The sequence below is a fragment of the Mustela nigripes genome, chromosome 6, assembly GCF_022355385.1.
Source record: "Mustela nigripes isolate SB6536 chromosome 6, MUSNIG.SB6536, whole genome shotgun sequence".
NCBI lineage: Eukaryota > Metazoa > Chordata > Mammalia > Carnivora > Mustelidae > Mustela > Mustela nigripes.
The window spans coordinates 132,445,356-132,463,326 of NC_081562.1; the positions used below are offsets into that span (position 1 = coordinate 132,445,356).

Genomic DNA, 17,971 nt, shown 5'->3' on the forward strand with positions numbered 1-17,971 from the left:
CTGTGATGGGCAAGGTGAGAGGCTCTCAGGGGATCAAGAGGGATCTCGGCGTGATCAATGTGACTCTGGGCAGACCAGTATTTGAAGGGTAGTAGGTGCAGGAGCGAGAGGCCACAGTGTCAAGAAGCACAGTGAGTGTAGATGGGAGTTTAAGCCCATAGATTTGCCAAGTTTTCCCGAGGGAATAGCATGAAGTCAGAGCTTCTTTTCTCCATTCCTTGTCCTGCATTTCCCTCGCTGGTCCTCATGAGGCAAGCTCTCAGGGGACACCCTCTCTGCATATTCTCTTGTATGTCAGCATCTCTCTCTCTCTCTTTTTAAAAGATTTTATTTATTTATTTGACAGAGATCACAGGCAGGCAAAGAGACAGGGAAGCAGGCTCCCCACTGAGCAGAGAGCCTGATGTGGGGCTCGATCTCAGGACCCTGAGATCATGACTGAGCCGAAGGCAGAGGCTTTAACCCACTGAGCCACCCAGACGCCCCTGTCAGTGTCTCTTAAAATGTGGCTCAGGTTTGGATTCGACACTCCAATGAAGCTGACTAGGACCAGGCATGCTGGAACTCTATCATCTGGCTCAGATACTCTGGTTTCATAGGCTGAGGTTATATGGGCTTATTGTTCATCAAGTTATAATATAATACTTGTATTCTCCAGGTCACATTTACAGGAACTATAATAGCTTCATATAGCCATACATGGGAGATTATTCCTAGGAAGTTATATTTGACTGTTTTGCCTGAGAATACAAACACATCATAAGCCTTCTAAGCCCCGATTCTTTGGTCTGTAGAACATTATTCATTTGCATATAGACTTATTGACATTGGCCTCCTACTTCTTCAAAAATAATTGATAAAAATGTCAGATGGTACCTGTTTCAAATACTCCAAAATGGTGTGTTTCTTTGGTTAAAATGGTCCATTTTTTTAAAACATTTACTTATTTATTTTAGAGAGAATGTGTGTATAAGCAAGGGTAAGGGGCAGAGGGGGAAGGAGAGAGAAAATCCTCAAGCAGATTACATTCTGAGCATGGAGCCTAACACAGGGCTCCATCCCAGGACCCTGAGATCATGACCTGAGCCAAAATCAACAGTCAGACGGCCAACTGACTAAGTCAATCGGACATCCCTAAAATGATCTATTATTAAACACTTTAGGGATAGCACTGTTCAAAAACTTGGCAATAATAATTGATCTTTATTGAACACTTATTATTTGGAGGTAATTATTACAGCAACACTATAATGTAAGAAATATTACCCATTTGGCAGGTGAGACAGTTGAGGCAAATACAGGTTGTCCACAGTCACAAACATTAGAGGTGCCAAAGCCAGGCATTCTACCAGGCCCTATGATGCTGGACCAGTGCTTTTAGCCATGACACCACACATCCTCTATGTATATACTCAAAATTCTCTGTCATCCTCAGAGGTGACACGAGGGAGTGTCCGCGAGCCCTTGGACCTACCATCCTAGTGATACTGTCACAGAGAAAAGTCTGTGTTACTATAGTCTACTTCATAGATAAGTACTGGCCATTTATTACTATAATCACGGTTTTCTTTGCTACATTGTGACAAATTATTATTAGTGTCCAACTTCGAATTTTTCCAAGAATTACTGTCAGTCTTTTTGCCTATGAGATGCCAGAATAAATCTTTCCTAGAGTTTGGAAATTGAAATATCTTCGCTTGAGCTTTCTGACGGTCCTCTTACTTTTTAGTGTTGTGCTTTATACTGTTGGTTGCAGATACACGCTCAAACTAAACCATTAGCTTTGTGAAAGGGCTCTGGTCTGAGGAAAGTAAGAAGCGTCACGACACACGCAATTAACTAAAAAGCTGGGAAAGGGCAGGAACAAAGGCAGCTTGGTGGCGTCTCCCTGCAGGAGTATACGCCATTCCCATCTCTCTCCTCTGCGTGCCTACAACCTCACCGTTTTAGCTTCCATATGGCCCCACCAACAATGACTCCACATGACCATTTGCCCCAAGCTCTTGCAACAAACGGGCCTCCTTTGGCAAAAAATGCCCAGCACAGGGAGCTCACTTTTGAGCCTGACAGCAAAGGCATGGATCTCGCCCACCTATCGATAGCTACTCCTCTGGGCCGTAGGACGGCTCTGGCCAGGAGCAGTGAAGTCCAGTCCTCTGGCCAGCGTTGCTCATAGATGCTGTGTGGGAGCAGAGGCAGAATCGCTGAGTACGGCTCTGATGACGTGTTAAAACATTTCTTAAACATTCATGAATTCAACAAGATTACACAATTTGTTCTGTAGGGACTGTACCTTTCAGTACTGCAGGAGGTAATTCACTTAAGCCCCAGAAATGCATTTAAAGGAATTGCCTGTCTTAATCTTATAAATTGGATTTCAGTGTCTCTTCTAGTTTCAAAATTCTACTAAGCATGTTTTGGTTTTTCCCTTTATCACATTATGCTCTCTTCTGCAAGTGTCGATCTATCCATATTTTGATCTTTCTTTTGCCCTAATCATAGCTTAAAAAATAGACATTTTTTTTTTCTAAATGTGCTGTTTCCCAGAGTGTAGCTAATTTGTCTGTGGGCTCATAAAACTGTCAAAAAGCTTTTATATAGCCCCATGGTTCCTTCTTACTTGATTTCTTCAGAGGTTTCCTCTTTTATTGCCCCCAAAGTTATTCCTAGCTTTTCTAGACAAAATTTAATTTTATTAGAATTTATCATGTTTCTTGAATTTTCTTTCTTTTCTCTATTGCTTTTCTTTTTTCTTTAATTGCTAATTGTTTTGGTCCATGGGCTCATATCTCCTTTTGAGGTTGAATCCCTAAAACCTCAGGCCCATGACTGGTATGTAAAATATCGTAGGCTCAAGGGACATTGATCGCTGTTTCCTAATGTTTTGTTCTACAATAACAACCACTTCTTTGCTGTCCAGAATAAGTCTAGACTAGTACTTCTTTCCACTATTTTCTTTACTTTTTTTTTTTTAAAGGTTTTATTTATTTATTTGACAGACAGAGATCAGAAGTAGGCAGAGAGGCAGGCAGAGAGAGAGGAGTAAGCAGACCCCCTGCTGAGCAGAGAGCCCGATGCGGGACTCGATCCCAGGACCTTGGGATCATGACCTAAGCCAAAGGCAGAGGCTTTAACCCATTGAGCCACCCAGGCGCCCCTATTTTCTTTACTTTTTGAGACAGGAGAGCATTTAAAGAATTTATCAAATGACATTTTTTTTTTCCATTTAAACTTTGGAGAAACATTCAGATGGTTGAAGTTATCTCCCCTTTGCCACCACCATGTGTCTCTTTGTGTTGCACTTGTGTAGTCTCAGCTGAGGAAGAAGCCAGTGGGGGAGGATGAAGCCCTTATAACTGGCTGCATTCCAGAGTCGCCTGGAGATCTTGTTAGAAAAACATGTTTCTAGACATCAGCCCAGACCTACTCAATCAAAGTCTCTGGGAATCTCAGTAGAGAGAGTCCCCCCAAGCCCTCGGGCCACACTTGAGACCACTGTCTGCAGCCCACTTGTACTCCAGCAGCATGTTTTACCCCCTCTTCAAAGCTCTCTCCTGGGAAATCAGAACTACTTTAAGACGTGTCTTCTTAACATGTACCTTTGAGTGCTAGTAAAGATTTCCTTTTGGGTTAAATCTCATTTTTCCGTTGCTGCAGGTGAATCACATCTTTGTCTCACCAAGGCCTGGTGATACGGTCATGCTGTTTGTGTCATTATGTAAAAATATCAGATTTACTTTGCGATTTTCATGTCAGGATTCTCAACTCTCTTGCCCCATCTTTAGCTGGCACCTTAACCGCTACCGTCTTCCAGTCCATTCTCTATACCCTTCCAGGCCTTCCACTTCGCAAGCCTTCCCCTTCATGACGCCAGTGACTTCTGTCAAATGCATTTCCCTCCAGTCTTTGTCAGATGCGTTTTATCTCTTGCCAAATCCTTCTTCTGATGTCATCTTGTGCACCAGATGTTTCTATCATTATTTATTATACTCCCGTGTCCTCTTCCAATGACAAAATCACGCATTTCAAGTGAAAGAATGGACCAAAATGGAGGCTTCCAGTCTTGCACTCTTGTTTTCCAAGTCTGCAGCCTGAGCAACGTTTTCCATCAGGCCCTTGTGATATTGTGATTAGTTAAGGTAACTCGGGCTGTTGTTGTTATGAAGGACTCATAAATTCTCAGATGCTTAACATATTGCAAGTTTCTTTCTCAGTCTTGTTAGAGACCCATGCTGGTGTTCCTTGCCTTCCACATAGTGATTCAGGAACCCAGACAAAGGGGAAGTCGATTTGGGGAAACCACACAACTCTCTCCGCCACAAACATTGATAGATGTTTCACAAATAAAGGGAACTAAATTCTAGTAAGTTTTGAGAAATGCTGAATTAAACACCGTTAAACAGAGCTTGGTGTGCTTTTCAGTTTTTGCTGTGGTATTTCCTCAAGCTGTTACTACCCTAAGTAAGTGTTGTTCATTCATGTATCCATTCATTTAGTCATCCAAATACATCTTAACACATAGACTGTGGAAATACAACTGTTTTCGCATCAGTTTTCCTTGTCTTCACTGAGGAGACAGATGGTAATCAATTTAGCACACAATACAAATTTAATTACAAGCTGTGTTAAGTGGTATCAGGGAATGTTATCGGGTTCTCCAAAGACTCGAAGAGGGAGGACAGAGCCCATCTGTAGGTCAGAGAAGGCTTCCCCGAGGAAGAGTAACTTAGCAAGTTCAAAGGAAGCAGAAAGTTTCACCAAGGGAAGCTGTGGTCGAGGAACTGTCACAGATAAAGCTGGACACTAGTTAAAGTGGCAGAGATAGATTTTAATCACTAACACGGTCCTGCAGGGGGATCGAGCGGGAACAGCCCTCCATTTCAGTTTGTACAGAGGTGACGGGACACTGTGAAGGGAGAGCGAGGGAGTCAGGAGGGGGCCAGCAGCTGGAGGAGGCAAGGAAGTGAGCAATGGCTAAAGGTTAATCAGGGTCAGTGTGGTGAGGCCAGTTGTGTGTGCCGGCCAGCAGTGACGGAAGCTAAGATTCTGCCCTTCCACAGGGACAGGGAGACCAGTGTCCTATCCCTCCTGATGATTCTGTTTCAAAGGTATGCTTCTCAGATCCTTGAGAAAGGCACTCCCCAGCTGAGTTGTAGGAGACACACACACACACACACACATCTCAGAGGGACAGAGGAAGAATTCAGGATTGCAAGCCCTTCTTAGTGCTCTGGGAAAGGGTGGTCAGGGGCTTATCCTCAAGTATTGGCTGGAACAAATCATATATTCTCCTGACAGCGCTGAGCTTTCTCAAGCAGGCCCTTTAACGGGGGGTAGGGTCTTCCAAGCAGTGTGACCTTGTTAGAAACTACATTAGTGTTTGTTGAAGTCTTTTAGTTTGGGTAAGTAGGGATGAGAGGGTGAAGTCATGTATGCCAGGAGTCTGTGATTTTTTATCGGCCAAGGTCAAGATGTAGTCAGGAAAAAAGGTTCAGAGGAGCCTGGCTAGAGTCCACTGGAGGAGAAAATCCTTGTCAGAACCGCCCAGTGGGGGGCTTCCAGGCCCTAAGGAGTCTACGAGTCTCGCAGGCACTGGCGCTGTGTGAGGAGTGTCAGGGAGCACCCTTAGTGTCGCAAGAGATCTTCCAAGAGTGGATGGGGGAAATGGCACAATCAGATCGGCACCTTTAAAAACTCTGGCTTCAAGAGAAAATTGAAGGGAGGGGATGTAACGGAGGAGATCCAGCAAGGGGGCAGTTGCGGTCCAGGTGAGAGAGACGCCGGTTCCTCGCACGCTGAGGAGGGAGAATGCAATAGGATTCAAGAGTCCTCAGGAGGTGCGGGCGCCTGGATGGCTCAGTGCGTTAAAGCCTCTGCCTTCGGCTCGGGTCATGATCTCAGGGTCCTGGGATCGAGCCCCACATCGGGCTCTCTGCTGAGCAGGGAGCCTGCTTCCCTCTCTCTCTCTCTGCCTGCTTCTGCCTCCTTGTGATCTCTGTCTGTCAAATAAATAAATAAAATCTTTAAAAAAATAAAATTAAAAAAAAGAAAAAAAAAAGAGTCCTCAGGAGATAAAGTCAGCAGAAGTGGACTGAGGATTAGATGGGGGTAGAGTGGTCACATGGTGGAGAAGAGGCTGAGATATATTAATGGTTCTTTTTTTCCTTTTTTTGAGAGGGAGTGAGCAGGAGGGGCAAAGGGAAAGGGGGGGAGAGAATCTCAAGCAGGCGCCACTCCCAGAGCTTGACACGGGACTCGATCCCATGACCCTGAGGTCACAAGCTGAGCCAAAACCAAGCGTCGGGACACCCAACCAACTGGACCATCCAGGTGCCCCTAAGGGTTCATTTCTTAAGACACTTAATTTCCCTCTTGCTTTCTCTCCACAGCTGCTTCACTGATGCATTTGACATTTTCACAAAGGATAAGTGATAAAGCTACCATATTAGTCCACTTACTTCACTCGAAGCTCTGTTGAATATAGTGAAGAATATATTGATTTGATTGACAAACAGGAGTTTTGCATATGTTTATTACAATTTAGAAGTTATTTTTTCTCCATTATTACAGAGAATGAAGACTTTATTGTATCCTTGGATTTGACAGTTACTATTTTAAAAATATGATTATCAATGAAGGGAACAATAAATTATTCTTGAGGGGCTTACTTACTGAACTTCTACATTCCTCAGTTTCCAGAACTCTAAAATGGGGATAACAGTGGTACCTGCTATTTGGAGATTCTAGGAATTTTAAATTCGGTCACACAGATGAAAGGCTTAGAGTAATATTCAGCTAATAAATATTATTTATTAAATGATAGTAAACATTATTTATGATTATTTATACATAAACACAATTTGATGGATTAATTTTTGCTTTCAAAAACATTTTGCAGTGAGTGCAGAATTTTAGTTTCCAAAGCAGCCTTTCCAGTTGTGATGAACATAGATTGGCCCCATGTAAGGAGAGCCCGGCTTCTGTCCCTGGCATCTCAGTTTTCTTGCAACAAAAGCTGCAGGGATTCTATATCTGAATCTAAGAGGCATGGTGGTTAAAATCCCATTTGCTGGTTGGAGAAAAGCTGATGAGATTTTATGTCTTAGGAGCAAAGGGTCTGAGCTGACTTTCATCATCATGGCATCCCCTTAAATACTTCCCGGGCAGATGAGTCATGCTTCCTGCGACTGTCTGTCCTAGGAAGTTTGCTTCTAGACTGCTTGGCATTTTGCTTAGAATTCAGAGATAAGCTATTTTAATTCTGAGGACAACTGCTGTCCAAAAACACTCATAAAAAGTGACAACAATACACCAAACAATTCAGTTTATGTCTCTATGCCAGAAATGAGCCTAGCATTGTACTGAATCGTGACCTGGATTCAAAAGTTTAGAATGAAGTGTATCTATTGATCAATTACACTAAATACTTCATATTGGCATTAAAAGTAACAAGAAGCACTTTATAAGAAATTTAATACTGCAGGGTTGCCCAAGTCAAGTGTGGGGGTTTTTTATCGTAAAAAATTAAAAGGAGAGATACTGATCTCCATGTAATCAAATCCCTTTCCTTAAAAGGAAATGCTGATCTTTCCTGACCGTCCCTCACAATGAAGAATTTCATGTGATTGCATTAATTTGCTACAGTTAATGAGGCAGACACAGCAGCCTTCAAAAGATAGCCTTTGCTCTTGGATTCAAAAGAAATTCTTGTGTGTTTCCCCTCTTGATAGTCTCAAACATGAAGGACAGAATCAGGATGAATGATAATCAGACCTACAGATAGCTTCCGCCCTACCCAGAAGATAGTAGAAATCACATCGGAGGCTCAAAACTTGAAATTGCTCTCCACCCACACTTCCTTTGCTGGGGCTCCTCACCTTGTGCTCTCTCCTCAGACCACAGGCAGCGAGTACCTGGAGGGTCCCTTCCAGCATCTAACAGGCATGTGGCTGGAACAAGAACACAGGACTCAGAATGCCAAGTTTTAAAATTAGGAATCGTGGATTTGGGTTAATTATCTTGATTGTCTCCTCTTTAAAATAGGAAAGATTTCCAACTGCAACATTTCAGAATTTTCTTTGAAAAAATGCTGTGTTGACCCTTCAGTGCTTACATTTACTATGTGTTTAATGGGCTTTCCCCCACTTCTTCCCTCAACTGGGAAAGAGCGCATTGCAGTACCCTAGGTCTTTCCAGTTCCGCGTTCTATGATTTCCTCTGGTTCTGTGAAGCAGATCTGTCCCTGTGTCTGAGCCCACCTTTAGCAGATGCTGAGGCTTTTAGGAGGCAGAATAATTTTTTAAAGATGTTTAGTCCTTTGCTGCGGTGGTATAATTGGCCGAGGGAACGCTGCGGTTCTTGGAATTAAATGTTCACGTTCCCATGGGAGAGTAGGCTTGGCTCTCAATGCATCTCACTTACCACTAGGGAGGGAATTAGGCGGGTAGGGCTCCATCAACAACTCTCAGAACTTATGTTTGTGAGAAGTCTTTAGTCCCCGAGCATCTGAAGGAATTCTTTTTAAATAAAGAATTAGTCTGGGAGGGTATGTGCTATGGCGAGGGCCGTCAAGTGTATAAACCTGGCGATTCACAGACCTATACCTCTGGGGCTAATAATACATTATATGTTAATAAAAATAAATAAAGAAATAATTAGTCTAATTAATAATAAAAACCTACTTCTGATAATAAAACAAGTAAGCATTAGAGACAAAATATGGTTTTAAATTAATGCAGAAGGAGATTACCTTATATAATAACATTTTTTTAAAGATTTTATTTATTTATTTGACACAGAGATCACAAGGAGGCAGAGAGGCAGGCAGAGAGAGAGAGAGAGGAGGAAGCAGGCTCCCTGCTGAGCAGAGAGCCTGATGTTGGGCTTGATCCTAGGACCCTGGGATCATGACCTGAGCCGAAGGCAGAGGCTTTAACCCACTGAGCCACCCAGGCGCCCCTATAACAACATTTTAATGGACCAATTTTCATGTCTCATCTTGAGATATGTCTAAAAGACTATGGAGATAGACAGTATCGTATTTTTAGTAGACCAGGTGGATAGCTGAGAACCCAGAAGGGTATGGAATTCTGGAATGGAAAGACATTACCAACGCATATCTACACTGCTATATAAATAGGTTCCCAAAGATAATGCTTTCTTGAAAAAATAAACTTACATGATTACATGGGGATATATAGTGTAAAATATACTATTTGGAAAATACAGAAAAACCTAGATAAAAATAAAAACAAAATAAAACAAACAAATTACGTTTCTACTAATAATTTTTGGTGGTATTTATTTCCTGTAGTTGCTCTTTATATATTTTGTTTTAATATTCAAAGGGGATCATTCTGTACATGTTATCCTATAATGACTTTTTTTCCAGGTAACAATAGTTTGTGAGTATCTTTCTGTGTTATTTATAATACTGCGTCATTTACAACATGATGCATTCCATCATCCCAGTTTGGCTATTTCTTCCTGTGGAATATTTAGAATCTTTGTCAGATTTCCACTATTATAAACAATGCTGAGATAAACATTCTTGTAGTTAAATCTTTGCACACATCTGTGATTAGACAATGGTTTAAAAAGTGAAAAAAAAATCAGCTTTTGTGGCTTCTAATATGAGTAATATACAGAAAGCAGAAACAAAAATGTCAATGTGCTATTAAGAGGGACCAGCAGTGAGCGGCCACGTGCTAAGGCCACCATCTCCTCTCTGTGTGAGACAGACATCTAATTCAGAGTGACACAGAAAAGCTCAGAATGTGGTCTTCGATGGGTTTCTTGCTGTCATGCAAGGCCCAGCATTATGAGTAATTGTTTAATTTTAGATGGTTATTTCATATTTCCTGCCCCACCCTGTCAGCACATGGCAGCCGTGTGGAGGATGTGTGCCTGTGTATCAGGGAGCACTGTGCAGGGCCACGTGTCTTATGGAGGACCCTGCCTCCTAGGGCCATCACAGAGCCAACCAGAGCCTACCACGCTCTGTTAGCTTTCATCTTTATCATCTGCCTAATTTACTCTCCCCAATTCGATTAAGTTTTTACCCCCGTAGGCTTTTCTCATCCACAATGGGAGCCTTTTACCCTACTCTGTGAATCTTGTTTGGCAATTTCTACTGTTGTTACAGGAACATTTCAAAGACTTTCAAATTTAAAATAAATGCTGAAGTTTCCAGGTTTATTCAGATTTTTTGCGTAAACTTTGGCAACAACATTTCTAATAACTACTCTCATGAGGCAGTTCTCATAGGTCCCGTTACAGTTGTTTTTTTGGGAGGTGGGGGAAAATCTGAAGAAATACCCCAAGAATTCACCAGTTCCCACCCCTTTGGAGGGCCAGTGGCAATGCTGTTAGGGCTGCAGGCTGGCTCGACAGCCAGGGGAGAGGAGGCAGCAGCAGCAAAAAAAAAAAAAAAAAAAAAAAAGCGTGCAGAGCCACTTTCCCTATCACTTATCCCTCCCTTCTCCATCTCCCCAGGGCAGCCTTGACTGATTTCTTAATGCTCTCTTTGCCATCATCCCGTTATGATCCACCATCTTCCTCCACCCCAACACGCACATCATACTTACACTCTCCCCCAAGGTATGGTTTGCTCTGGGCTATGCGCCCCACGCATGGGGAATGGCCTCACAGAACCACATTGTCATGGCAACGTGCTACAAGCCATGGCCGTCCATCTCTGTACAAGTGATTCATTGATTCAGTACTTCCCTGTCTGGTCTGCCAAGGATGATTTCTGAGAAATATTTTATGTGAGTCATCTCAAGTTCTCTATAGCCATCATATTTTTCTCTCAAAGCTATTTCTAGAATGGTTTCTTTGGAAAAAAATGTTGGTTCCCTTTGCCTCTGACCAAGAGTTAAAATAACAATTTAAGCACATTCCATATGTGTCTCACACTCAACCTATTACGTGGTCTGTCTCATTTGCTGTTTACAACAGTACTTACAAGATAAGTACAATCATGATGCCAAATTTATGAAAAAAAAAATTGGCTAGGAAAAGAAAGTAATTCTCACAAGATTATATTCTAAAAAAAAGTTCAGAGCTGGACTGGACTGTGTACCTACAACCTGATCAAAATTAATATACTCTAGTATGCTCTTATAGGGAGATCACTTTCCTGCTTGCAGTTGAATATAATCTGCTAGTGACACTGTCTTTGCAAAGCTAATCTGTAAACTTACCGAGTATAGTTCCCAGAAATTTTAACTATGTTCTTACACTGACTAGAATTTTAGTTCTCTATAAATATTAGGAAATTCTCTGCTACACCTAGAATTCTCCTTCATAGCAGGCAAATTATTTCAATACATGTTAAACTCTAAAGGATAACCTTTTTTTAAGCTTTTAAAGATGTGTAATAGAAGATGGACCAAACATTTTTCCCAGAGTTTCTCCATATTTTAATAATATCATCCCAAACAGACTCTTGATTTTGTTTCTCTATTTGGACTATGTTTAATTCTTAAAATTAGTTATCTACTATAAAAAAGTTTTATTGCAGAAAAACTTCAAGGAAATAAGAAAAAGTATGAATTAGAAAAAGTATGAATTAGATGCCCATCTAAAATAGAAAGGGCTGAGTTTTAGTTGTTACTCACTGTAGTTTAAAAGGGGTGTAGAAGCCATTTAGACATCCCATGCTCATATATATGAAAGAATTAATTATAACTTCATTCATTAAAGTCATAAATTTTCAAAATCGTAAAACTATTTAGCAGCAAAGAAGCACTTGAAAAGCACATTTCTGTTCTGAGAGTTCTTGAAGTTCGTAAAGTTGATTCCCATAGAGGGAACAAGTTGAAGTACACATTAGCTGACTCTGGGTTCCTCCAGGCTTGCGTTTCAGTGATTCCTGAAAGTACCTATAGAACCCTTACTCTTAGAAAAATTCAACTCTCTCTGTCAGTGATGTATCCTCAGTTTTATATCTTCTGCCTTGTAAGTATAGTTCTTAATAGCTGGAAGGGGTCCACGGATCCTTTCATGTTGCAGCTGGAGTCCGAAGCCGGTATGGCCTTGTATACTGTATGTGTGCCAAATTATCAAACCCATGCAAAGGAAGTAGATAGAAATTGGTAAATGTGGCTTTAGGCAAGAGATTTCCTTCCTCTTTGGGTGTCCTAAGAGTGGTTGAGCTATTTCAGGGTAGAGTGGGGGGTAGGGAGACCTAAACCTCATCAATCCTGAATGAATAGTCTCCTTCAGAGAATAACTGAAAAGATTCTACAGAGGAGGTTGTACGTATACAACATATTTACCTTCAAAGGTACATTTAAAGGCCAGCCAGAAAGTGGATGCAGCATTTCAGATACTTTAAAAGATAGAACAGGGTGCCTGGGTGGCTCAGTGGGTTAAAGCCTCTGTCTTCAGCTCAGGTCATGATCCCAGGGTCCTGGGATCAAGCCCCACATCGGGCTCTCTGCTCAGCGGAGAGCCTTCTTCCCCTATCCTCTCTGCCTGCCTCTCCACCTGCTTGTGATCTCTGTCTGTCAAATAAATAAATAAATAAATAAATAAATAACCTTTATTAAAAAACAAACAAACAAACAAACATAGAACAACCTTTCAATACAGTTACACAAATTGGATCCGCAAATTTAAAGTGACTCCATCTTTCTTTTCTTAAGTTCTGCTAGTTTCCTTTTGTGGACTGTTTTCCAAGCTTGAGTATTGTTCACACCGAGTGGATCTTTAGGCTTTCTAAAAGCAGTGGAAATCACATCCTTCCTTAGCAGGACCAAGCCAGCATGCTCGCCAGTAGTTGCAGTGAGTCACAGCTGGAACGTCCTGTGGTTAGCATTCTGCTCTGAAAACAGAATCAGGAGCAGCAGGCACCTCCTGGTTTCCATGGCAACCAGTATTTGTGTACTTTGAAAAATGACTGTTCCTTTTTGTGTGGTAAATTTACGCGGGAACGAATGATAGAGGTGACGTTAGCCATCTGTGAATATAAACAACAACAAAAATACCCTGATTTAATTAAGTGTAAACTTTAGAAGGTCATAAAATTGGGGGTTGGGGTGTTTTTGTGTAGAGGTTTTGTTCTACACTAATTAATTCATTCGTTTATTTGACGTATTCAAGCATTTTCATCAATGTCTATTTGATGTTTATTTCAATGCATCACTCTCTCCCCTCCAAAGGCAAAAAGAAACTAATTGTCATTCACCATTGTTCCCCCCCAAACCCCGCTCTCTTTGCCCCTGCCCTACCCCCCATCCCAGGCACAATGCGTTATTTAAGATCAACTGGGATTCAGGGGCGCTCCTTCAATGAAGTAATCCTCTCCAGAAGGAAGAAAAAAAAATACCCTCCAAGTCATGTGAAAATGTCAGGTTTCTTAAACTTGCTGAGCTGGGGAGGCAAAAATACTGTGCTGCTTATGACCTTGTATAGAGTCTAGAAGTCAGTTCCTCAAAATGTCACTACAACCATTTCAGAAGACCCATCAGGCTTAAAGGGATTATGGTTATAGAGAAATCTTACCTTGTGTTTTGTTTCATAAAGTTGAAATGATTAAAGTTTTGGTCACTGAACCACAACCCAAAGTTAAGAATGAGCCTTTTAGAGTGGAAAATAGTAGAGTGTTTCTTACTTATTATACCTCTTCTTGGAAGCAGTATGTTTACTTTTGTATTAATTAGTTTTGAATTGGAGTTGGTAGACTGGACTTAATGAAAAAACAAAACAAAACAACTCTGAAGCTGGAATAAATACCTTCCAGTGAAGCAATAATTTAAGAGTAAACAGAGTGCAGCCTGACCCTCCTCCCCACCTCCTCCCCCTGCCTGAGAGGGGGACGGACCTGCCATCAGAAGCCAAGGATTGTTTTGTTGTCCCATTTTCTTTTTGTGTTACTTTATTCTTTCCCTCATTTTTGTTCCGTCATCATGGCTTCTGTCCACTATCTAGACCCACACATGCTAATAAATATACCATGGGTAACTAGAACAAAATAGACAGCAATGTAGACATTAGTGGAGTCAAAGAAAATACAATGGCTTGAGTCACGAAAAGCCAATCTTTTTAGATTATCATTATCTTTTTTTGATTGAGGAGAAATGGCAGAGAAGCTTAATTTTTATTTTTTTTTATTTATTTTTTTTTAGTTTAAAGGTATGTATCTGATGAAATTAATGAAGCAGATAAAGGGTGCATGACAGGATGTACAAAATAGCTTAGTGGGCAAGTGGGCAAAGACCTCAGCAGAAAAGCTCCAGGGGAAGAAATATAAATGCCTAATAAAGATGAAAAACTTTTAACCTCAAAGTAACCTAAGTTAAGACAATTATAAACCCCCCAAATTTTCCCTATTAGCACCAGCTATAAAAATAATAGCAGTCATAATTGCCAAGGTCCCCTGTAAGAACCATTTCAGTAAAGCACTAGTGGGGATATGCTGATAGAAATTTCTGATAAGAGATTTAATGATATATATCAAGAGCCATAAAAGGTGATACTCTCTGATTCATTCCCCTTACAGGAATCTTGCCTGAGGGACATTTAAAATATCAAATACTCACATTGGCAAAAAAATATTGGAAATGTCTTCAATAAACTACAACAGAGTATTAATAACATTTTATGTCACCATCAAAAATGTTTACCTAGACTGTTGAGTGACATGCTTAGAGAAAAACTGGGAACACAATTAAATGTGTAGCCTGAATTTATACACACACATATACACCTGGACATGTGTGTATATGTATATATGTAAGTCAACAACAAGAGAGCATTGGCAAGAGAAACTTCTGGTATTAACAAAATATTAAGAGTGGTTATCTCCAGTGGGGTTAATTTTTGTATTTACCTTTCTTTCACCTAGTTTTCTAAAATGTCTCAATTTTTATAGTCAGTCTTTTTTAAAAAATATATGGACCTTACAATTACAAGACTAGTCATTGAGCGTCTCTTGTGTGTCATTAATCTGTGAACACATCTCATCCAGGCCACCATTTCCTTATTCTGTGCCTGGATTTATACTTTCAAGGGAACTTGCGAGGCTGACCTAAAATCTAACATTAGTATTTGGATTTCCGGCTTTATTGGGCTTAGGAATCATCCATAAAACTCTCTCTATATAATCGTCTGTTTTTAACGCTTATGTGAAGCCTCCCGTGCTCAAACCATCTCAGCAGATTGACCCTTAACCTTTCAGCCAAGGAGCAGCTTTGGCCACGTAAGCAGACGTTTGTTTTTTTCCATCTGTCCTGCCATGTGAAGTTTCTCACATTGGGAAATGTCTCCTTGATTTCAGCTCTACGATGGCTCCGAGCGGATTGGGCGCTACTGTGGAGCAGAGTCGCCGCCCTCGGGGAGCACCACAGGCTCCCAGCTTCAGGTGCTGTTCTACACCGATGGGGTCGGTCACGGTGAGAAAGGATTCCAGATGCAGTGGTTCGTTCACGGTAAGCCCTGTGCAGATCTTCCTTGTATTTGATACCTGCTGTATGACTAAGAATTATTCCTTTCCCAATTCTCTCTTTGGAAACAATCCCACCCACGAATATTGGAACCTGGTAACCAGTAAACTGGTGCTAGGCCTTGGTCCGTTTCCTCAGATGTTGGTTGCTCTGGGAGAGTTAATCCTGGCAGGGTTAAGAGAGGACAGGGCTTGGAGACTTGCTGAAGTCTTTGCAATGATAAATTACCAAAGAGAAAGGAGGGGAACAGAGTGAAGTGTCTAGTGGGGGGAAACCTCGAGCTGGGTGTGGCGAGCAAAGGCGAGGTGGCATTAGAGTCTCGCAGGGGGCGTGGAATGGAATGAGATTCAAGGCTTACTCTGACCTAGCTGTGAAGAAATGGTGGGGGTGGGGATTAAAGGGCAAGGATGAGAGCCACTCAGAGAAAGAAGGGGAGGCACTGGGCTGAGAGGGGAGTGGGAGTAGAGACCTCACTCAGCCAGCACGTGCGTTGTACCTGCCAGAGTCAGGGCATGGCAGCACCCACCACTCGTGGTTCAGAAAGCACGTAGGGGTGATCATTCCTCCAAGGATGGACATTCCCTTTTAATGAGCGTTCCAAACCATGTAGATTGACCTCACGTGACCCAGTCTAATGAGAGTAGGCCCCAGAGCAGTGATTCCCGAAACAGGGTCCCCAAAGAACAGCATCAACACCATCGGACTCTGGTTAGAAGTGCAAATTCCGGGGCCCCCTCCCAGACCTATGGAAGCCTGATATTCCGTGTCTTCACTGGTCTCCCTGGTGATCCAGGTTTGAGAACCACTCTCTTAGAGGGATTCACACCTAACAAATACAGTCCTTGTGACTATTTTAGTAGCAGTCCTCAACCAAGGTCTTAGGACTGGCTGGTCCATTTCAGTCAATTTGAAAGAAAGGTGGAATCGGAATGTTATCCTGGGAACCACACACAGACACCGAAACGGTGACCCTACTGTCAGAATCAGGGGTGAGCCCAAGGCGGGGACACATGCATGTGGATTGTGGGACTCTCAAGGGTTGTTAAAATCACAGTCTGTTTACTGTATGAATCTTAGCACTCCACAGAAATGAATACCCTTGTTATATTCACTTAAGAGTGTTAGATGGTCTGTTAATATGAACTGGAGACTGGGTGTATTTCTGTTAAAATACTAGTATGGGGCTTTCAGTATTTAAAAATATTTGGTGGTAATCCACAGAGCTACTTATAGCTTGGAATACAGATTAGGAATTCCTAAAGTAAATGAGCTATGATAATTAAGCCTGTGGGAGTTCTGGCCTGTTCTCTTCACCGAAGGGGTAGATTTAACCTTGAAATGTAAATTGATTGACTTGTTAAGTGAAGGGACTGGATTGATTTATCTGTGTAATACAGTCCATCTCTAGTACTCTGTGATTCAGAAATGGCGTGATTCTAAGGCAACTGGAGAAGAGCGTGAAAAAAAAAAAAAACCTAGAAGACAGGGGAACATCTTGAGAAATGACCCAGATTTTCAAGAGCTCCAAACATTTCCCAGAACAGGTTTCTCAGACCTTCACATCAGGTGAATCACTGCATGTTAAAATGCAGAGTAAGGTCCATGAATCCTAAATGAGCTTCTAAAATGCTCCCAGGGAATGCTGATGGCGCTACTCTGTAGACCACTCTTTGAGGAGCAAGGCGAGAGCAGATGTTAAGGCTGGAGATATAAAATGGTAGAAAGACAGCATCTCTAGAGACTAGAGAAAGCTTCTAAGGTGCTCTAAGGGCTCATTTTACCAACAGCAAAATAATATCCTCAACCTTTTGAGGTCAGGAGGATATGAGCTGGGGCTTCTATAAGAAAGAACTTTATTGCTTCAGAGATCCAAGGGGAGGAAAGCTTTCCCACAAGACAGAAGAGTAGAAAGGAAGAAACACTAACCAGGTGGAGATTCAGGGCCTAGGGAAGTGGTCCCCACCCCAGATACCCGCTGGAATTGTGTGGGAGCTGTAAAGAGAACCAGTGTCCTGGGTTCAACCTTCAGATAGGATTCAGTTCATCCTCAGTGGGACCTTAACAATGGCTAATTTAAAAAAATCTCCCTAAGTAATTCTGCCATGCACTTAGGATGGAGGGTTTTAGGAGCAGTGATTTTGCTGTTGTTGGTTATAGCTTTCCTCTTGGTGGGTTGCTTCCTGTCCCTTCTGGGCTATTCTAGCTATCCTACCTGCAGGGCCCCACTAAGGAGTACGATTTAATGGTCCTTACTGGCTACACTGGATTACTATATCACTAGATTCTCCCAGCCAACATGCTGGACATGGTTGAATCCTCTGCTGAAAGCTGAGTTTGGGGGGGGGGGGGATTTTTTTTCTACTAGTTCTGTTTGAAATCTTTCTTTGGGAGGGTCAAAGACACTCTCTGTCAATTCTCTTTTCCTATTTACTATGTCACAACTTTCTCTCAATTGTTGAAAACTTGCTAAGCTTAGAATCAGAGTTGCACAACAAAATTTTGCCAAATGGGACCAGAACGGG

The 17,971-nt window shown here is 41.8% G+C and overlaps 1 protein-coding gene across 1 annotated transcript in view; it reads left to right on the plus strand.

The window, feature by feature from the left end:
* Nucleotides 1-17,971, plus strand: part of CUBN (cubilin) — a 258,604-nt gene that overhangs the window by 80,318 nt on the left and 160,315 nt on the right. Inside the window, exon 28 of the mRNA XM_059404241.1 lies at nucleotides 15,284-15,434. Coding sequence (XP_059260224.1) covers nucleotides 15,284-15,434 — 151 coding nt within the window. The remainder of the gene's footprint in view (nucleotides 1-15,283; nucleotides 15,435-17,971) is intronic.